At 42.9% G+C, this 7,017-nt stretch overlaps 2 protein-coding genes across 2 annotated transcripts; one reads left to right on the top strand and one right to left on the bottom strand.

Annotated features, from left to right (window-relative positions):
* Nucleotides 1-1,918: 1,918 nt before the first annotated feature.
* Nucleotides 1,919-2,942, bottom strand: crybb1l1 (crystallin, beta B1, like 1; the record flags this gene model as incomplete). The annotated part of the gene is made up of 5 exons (XM_079249525.1): nucleotides 1,919-2,090; nucleotides 2,170-2,312; nucleotides 2,406-2,538; nucleotides 2,625-2,743; nucleotides 2,850-2,942. 5 exons carry the CDS (start codon nucleotides 2,940-2,942, stop codon nucleotides 1,919-1,921), a joined length of 660 nt encoding a protein of 219 aa, XP_079105651.1.
* Nucleotides 2,943-4,348: 1,406 nt separating this feature from the next.
* Nucleotides 4,349-5,946, top strand: LOC306763222 (beta-crystallin A1-like; the record flags this gene model as incomplete). Its single annotated transcript, XM_079249988.1, has 6 exons — nucleotides 4,349-4,358; nucleotides 4,699-4,781; nucleotides 4,911-5,029; nucleotides 5,319-5,460; nucleotides 5,550-5,692; nucleotides 5,799-5,946. The coding sequence occupies exons 2-6, from the start codon at nucleotides 4,707-4,709 to the stop codon at nucleotides 5,944-5,946; spliced, it is 627 nt and encodes a 208-aa protein (XP_079106114.1). The 5' UTR covers nucleotides 4,349-4,358; nucleotides 4,699-4,706.
* Between the last annotated feature and the right edge of the window lie 1,071 nt (nucleotides 5,947-7,017).

Below are 7,017 nucleotides of genomic sequence, written 5' to 3'. Positions count from 1 at the left end.
CTTGCAACCTACAAATATTGGAGCAACATACATTTTATGGAAATTATTCTTATTAATCAGAAACGTTTCAGTTCTTTTTATAAAGGCATACTTGTTCTACTCAGATTTATTGTTTTCACACAGGAATGAGGAACATTTTTGAGCAACACGCATCACCTGTGTGCATACTGTTTAATGTTGCATGCATGTGCCTGGGTGTGTGTTGCTTTTGGTTAACATGTAATGGTTACAAGTAAGGCCTTGCTGTCCTATGAAAACTTAATTTAAAATTATATAGGCCAGGGATGCCCACATTTGGTCTTTGAGAATTTTGAAAATTGTGGCAGAAGAGCATCATGGGGGAACTAGAAGGCATTATATGATCCACTACATCCTATAAAAGTGATTGGGACACAGGCTCAAACTGATTAAAAACAGCTGAGCAGGAAACAGACATAAGAATCGGAATTAGGATGAGAGATGAGAGCCTTTGTAATGGCAGCCTTATCAATGAAGAACTGCATCAAATTATCACACAATTCAGCAGAGGCTTCCAAACCAGCAGTCTGTGGAGGATTACGAAAAGAGTCAATAGCAGAAAAAAAAACACTCATTGACTCTGACAATGAGATAAAACAATATTGGAGGTGTTTATTGTATGCTTTCCATTTTCTGAATATGTGTCTTTACATTCTACACTTGTTTTTCTTTTTTTTTTTTTTTAAAATAAACTATAATTTCCTTTATTCCTTTTTACATATAATTAAAGAGAAAATACTACGTCTTTAAAAAAACAAAAATAAATTAAATGAAAAAATATACTAACATAAGCACACACACACATTTCTGTGAATAAACAAACTGTAAAATTTTAAATAAAATCATTATTAAAAAACATATATGTTTAAATTTTAAAAGCATACATCTTTCTTAATGTTTTTATGCTGTTTGACTGTTAAATTCCTGGCTTTACTGTCATTCCATGAGCAGAGTGCTTCATAAGCAAAACGTGCTTTATGTGTGTGTTGTAATCTGGTAATGTGTGTGTTAGAGATTTGAGCATTAGGACACCACATCATCACCTGTACAGGTCTTCAACTGCTCTATTGGCCTGCTTCTGTTTTTTTTTTTTTTTTTTCTAGACATTGTAGCTGTTTTCATATACACTGTGTGAATAGAAAACTTTTAGCGGCTGATCCAGCAAAGCTCTGTAAACCAGAATAGAGTTTATTCTCATAACAGCTGTAATTTTACAAAGTACAAATATCACAAAATGGTATTCTAGACCAGTTTAAGAGTTGCTTTTTTGCTTAAATTTGTTTAAATGGCTCTTTAATTTAGTGACTTTTAATGATAATGTTTCTTTTCAGGTGAATTCTCAATAATAACCAAAAGCAGCAACAACTTTGAAATCAATATTTTCATTTTTATTGAAAACTTGGCCAGGATTCTGTACAGCAGAGAGGGTGTGCAATGCACAGGGGCAGGAAGACAGGGGCAGGGGGTTCTGGAGACTCAGTTTCCCATGGTGCATCATACCCTGAGCTGAGAATCATATGTAAAACAGCAAGAGGTGTCATGCTCCCTCTTTGGTGTCTCAGAAGACTATGGAGGGGAATGAAGGGAGGGATAAAAATAAAAATAAAAAAGGAGAAAAGGAGGGAAAGCAGAGCTCAGCCCACAGGGGAGAAAGAGAAAAGTAGAGACAGAGAGGATTGGAGGGTGGTCCGGTGGTTTTTGTGTTCCAGCTGGTCCTTCCACAGAGGTGTTGTCTCTGATAAGAGGCAGAAATAGATCCTCACCCTTCCCCTCGCTGTATTAGATCATAGACCTTCTGAAGGTACTGAGGTAAAAGGCCTCAGACATCTCTCCCCCTTTCCCTCTTCCTCCGCCCCTCTCCCTCACTTCCGCTCTTTCTCTTTCTCTCCTTCCCTGAGCCTCACTTGCTGGCCATGGTGTAGCAACCCATTTGGTGCCACTGCATGTCACGGATACGCCTCACAGACTGGAACTGAGGATGACGGGCGCCATACTCGTTGAAGTGCCTGTAGTCACCCTTCTCCAGCAGGTACTGGCTGCCACGGTATCCAGGGAACTGGTATCCCACCCAGCTGGGAACAGAAGAGGATGCATTTCAGTATTAAAATGATTTTAGTCTTTTGAACTGCCTCTTTGACGCTTGATACTTACGTTCCACAGCTGACCATGATGCTGCCCACTCTGTCGGTGAAGCCATAAGAGAACAGGCTGGGAACGTCATCGTCCATGATCTCCATCTTGCGGCCCTTGAACTCTCCCACCTCATACAGGCAGATCTTGTGCTTCTCAGGGTCCTGGAGGAGAGAAAAGCACAGAGACCCTTGTTTATAAAACAGTCTAAAGCTAAACAGAGAGGAAACATGGGAGGAGTGGAACGATTTCTTTACCATTCTGACGGGCCTGAAGGACAGCAGGTAGTCGTTCTTCTGGCAGTTGCTCCAGGAGTCCCAGCGAGGATACTCTCCCTTCTCCAGGATGTACATCTCACCGCAGAAGTTCATCTGCTCAAAGCCCACGAAGCTGCCAAGGAGAAAGAGTAATGAAGCATCTGTGCAGAAATTAAGATTTGAAATACACTGAAAATGCATTATTATCTTAACACTTACGGTCCACACTCAACACGCAGGGAACGCACGCGATCCATGCCCATCTCACACACATTCATGCACTCGTTGCTGATCTCAATCATGCGACCCTGGAAGTTCTCCTGGTCAAACACGTACATCTGGTGAAAGCAAATGCAACAAAATGAGTCAGTGATGATCCATGAGATGAGAACAATGTCATGTTGAGATTATATCAGAGTGTAAATCTGCATCTGAGAGGCCTACCTTGTAGGACATCATCCCCATCTCAGACTTCTTGCCCTGAGCAGCCTTCCCATCAGTCTGGGAAGAGGTCTTGGACTTATCGCCAGTGGACATGATTACTAAGTGGACAAACAATAAGAGAATTTGTGTTCATGTGACAAACTGAATCTAATTTTACTGACAATAAATCAAAATGAAAATTAGAGAAAAAATGTAGCACTGTTCCAAAGCTTCTCGTGCACCTGCAGGTTCACTGTGCACCTTACCTGTTTGTGTGTGCGATGCCTGTGCCGAGCCTCACTCAGAGTGTGTGTGGCTTGGAGTGTGCCCCTCGCTTTTATACGCTGGCGCCCGCAGGAGAGGGATTATGGGAAGAGAAACAAACCTGCTGAGGTCAGAGGCGAGAGACAAAAGAAACCCTACATCATCAGAGGGGGACGGGCTGAGGGGATGGACCGAGGCAGAGGACGACTGACTGAAGCTAACGAACAGAACAACTCATCAATAGTAGTTAGTGTGTGTTACAACTAAGTGATTTAGGCTTTATATTTTCAGATGACTCCACCTCTATTTACTCTATTCACAACATGCATAACTTTTTTTTTATGGTGACCGAATGATTTATTACATCTGGCAACAAAATAATGAAGTTTAAAATGTGATTTTATACACTGACTTTTGTCAGATAGTTTTAATTAATCATTAACTCGAAATGAATGTTTTCAAAAATCCCCAAAAATATAATCCAATAGCTTCAAGATAAAGGACAACAAGCGAGGAAGCATGGATGCAAAGTCTGCTTTGTGTAACAAAGAGGAAGGTCAGGTGACTCTGGTGAGCTGTCAGGTGAGCTGACAGGTGCACAGCTGTATGAACAGACATGTCATTTATGGTAAATTGGAGTTGTATCTGTCTGGCATGTAGGGAAATCTGAATTAAATGTTTTCTGATCATCACAACCTCTAATGCTCCGCTCGATGCACCCGTTCAGCAAGGTCATGCACCTGTACAGGTGCGCCTGCATCTTGATTGCGCGTGCGCAACAGCGTGTGGCGACAGTAACATCTCCGCATGAGCAAACTTCTACCATCTCTAACATTTCGATACATTAGTTCAGACCCACCCAACTGTCTCCTTCTGTGCGCCCCTCTGCTGGGCCGCTAATCCCCACATTCTCCACCCCGATCCTGACCCTTTGTGCCGGGGCACGCGCTGGACTGCTGACCGGAGTCCGAACATACCGGAGCGCCTTTGTTTCCCAGCCTCAGCAGCACTATAGGATCTGCTGAGTTAGCCGCTGCAGAAGGACAACAGTAGCCACGCAGGAGCGGTCGGGAGCGCGCCTCGAGACTTCTGCTGCGCCAAATAGGCAGTTTACATGGTCCGGGTCAGAGACGCGGACGCGCAGTGGTCAGCGCGTTCACCGACCGTCGGTATAAAACTGAAGCGCCAGGATCTGTCAAAGCTCTACGCGAGGCAGGCGGTAGGTGCGTACCACTCCCGGGTTCTTCCAATAAAGTGCCAATCTAGGTAAGGATTGATCTCTGCTTTCAACTCAGCTCAGGGTCGCTTTCACACGCGCACTGAAATACAAAAGCACTTTCTGACACTATTATCAGACAGAATTTTGTGGACTTATTTTGGCCAGACCCCCTTGGCATGATCTAGCTCTTCTTGAGAGGAAAGATGTGTTATAAATGATTCATAAGGATGAGTGGTGCTCCTGTAAATGGGAAGTGAAAACCATTATGTTTTACACCAAAAAACTTACCAATAGTCAGTCTTGAATAAACACGTTGAATTACAGTTGCTCTGAAGAGCCTTGACACACACACCTTCATCTCTTTCTTCATGTCTTTATTCCCCTCAGGAGTCAAGATGTACAGAACTACAAGGTCTCCAATGATGCAGCCACTGGTCAACTCAGGAATGGGGATGGCCCCTTTCTTTAAGGTAAACACACACACACACACTCATATGGGCTCAAAATAAATCATTTCTGAGTTAGATAAGGTTTTGTTTGTTTGTTTTTAAACGACGTTAAAGGGGTAGGATTTGTGACACTTGCTTTGTCTCCCTCAGGTGACTGTGTTTGAGCAGGAGCATTTCCAGGGAAAGTGCCTGGAGTTCACCTCTGAGTGCTGCAACATCCAGGAGTGTGGACTGGACAACATCCGTTCCATCAGGGTGGAGAGTGGAGCGTAAGTCTAACAAGATTTCTCTCTGGTAATGAGACAAAAAATGAGAACAGTTCACTGATATCATGACTGACATAACAGGGTAGAATTAATCCAATTCACTCCCTATTAATCCATCCAACCCAAACTCTTGCAGATCTGCACCTAAACATTCAAATTCTGCACCTGAACAGTTATTGTTTTTTTGTGCTGTAGCTCTTCAAAAAGCAAAATTCACCCTTGCAGTAATAATCCTCTCCAACAACGGGTCCATCATATGAACAGGCCTATTTGTGTGTCTCTTTCCATGAAGCTGGGTGGGTTTCGAGCACCATGACTTCCAGGGCCAGCAGTTCATCCTTGAGAGAGGAGAGTATCCCCACTGGGATGCTTACAGCGGCTCCATCTCCTACCACGTGGAGCGTCTCATGTCTCTGCGCCCCATCTACTGCGCCGTGAGTACACCCTTTAACCTTCTGACACTGTGCTGCTTATTAACGAGTCACAAACCTAAAAGATAAAATCCGTCTTTGTGTTATTTTAGTCCCACCAGAGCAGCCGCATGATCATCTTCGAGAGGGAGAACTTCATGGGTCGTAGTGTTGAGCTCTGTGACGACTACCCCTCCCTGCAGGCTATGGGCTGGATGATGCCTGAAGTTGGTTCCATGCATGTGCAGTGTGGCGCGTAAGTTGTGGGGAACTTCTCTGTAAATACAAAACAGACTTACTGGGTTCATTTGGACAACTTTAAGAAAGAAATGATCCAAAATCTGTCTGCTATCTCTCCATAGCTTTGTGTGCTACCAGTACCCTGGCTACAGGGGTCAGCAGTACATCATGGAGTGTGAGAGACACAGTGGAGACTACCAGCACTGGAGGAACTGGGGCTCTCACTGTCAGACCCCTCAGATCCAGTCCATCAGACGTATCCAGCACTGAGAGGACAAGCTGAGACTGAGGCCATGGCCCACGGACAGCAGCTCCCCTCAACCCTTGCTCCCTCTACCCATGACCCCCTCCTTTCTTTCTTTCTTCCTCTCTTCAATCCTCTCCTTCCTCTTGACTTGAGCCGCAACAGCCGCCCCAACTTGACAACATTACTGATTTACAGCCGCTGCCAGAGTGTGATAAGAGACAATATCGCACTGTTAAAGCACAGGGAAACACAAGCTCCACACACACGCTGACATTACTGACACTTAGTGTCTTTTTATTTGGTTTAGAGGTCCCTACACACTAACACACAAACACACACCTGCGCTGTACTCTCACCTGTGCCTGTCCATGAGCAGAGGAAATGAAACAGGGGAGATGCGGCTCCAACATGGCTCCACGTCCAGGGAATCCTCCCTAGCTGCACTCCCTCTCCTCAGTGCAGCAGACCGTGTTGTGGTGCAGCTCAGATGTGTTGTGTTGTTGTGTTTAGGAGGTTGATCCACAGGTTGATAACTAATAAAGTAATTTCACTTCATGTGTTCTTGTACTTTTTTTTTTCTATTTCTTAAGTTTATGTATAAATGGTTTCAGAGAGAACAAATGAATAAAGTGGGTTTTCCACTTCTCTCCCTTCGTTCTCCTTCCATCATGTGCCGTGCGTATGAGGCCAGAAGATTGCTCATTTTCATGAGAATGAAAAAATATCATTGCTTTTTTTTCCCTTTTCAAACACAAAATTTATATTTAAGTTAATAATTTAGGGATGTAAAGCATTAGGAAAATCTGTTATATTTAATCTAAAATAAAAACGGTTTACTACTTTTACCAGCTTTGCATATAGTTTTTCTTAAAATGCTACTAAAACTGGAATAAATATTGCAAGAGGAAATTAATAAGTATCTTGCCCAAAAGGGGCTTTATTACTGTGCCAAAAAAAAAAAAGCCGATAAGATCCAATGTTATTATTATTATTGCTTTAAAATAATAATAACAATTGCATATGTTGCAAAAATTGACATGTTCATCTCACTTAAGAGACATTTTTAATTTATAATCAAGGTAATGTAATTAATT

The sequence above is a fragment of the Telmatherina bonti genome (genome assembly GCF_933228915.1).
Source record: "Telmatherina bonti genome assembly, chromosome: 12".
In the NCBI taxonomy this organism is placed as follows: domain Eukaryota; kingdom Metazoa; phylum Chordata; class Actinopteri; order Atheriniformes; family Telmatherinidae; genus Telmatherina; species Telmatherina bonti.
Note: the sequence above shows the minus strand (reverse complement) of the source record. Positions and strands in the feature narration are given on the sequence as shown.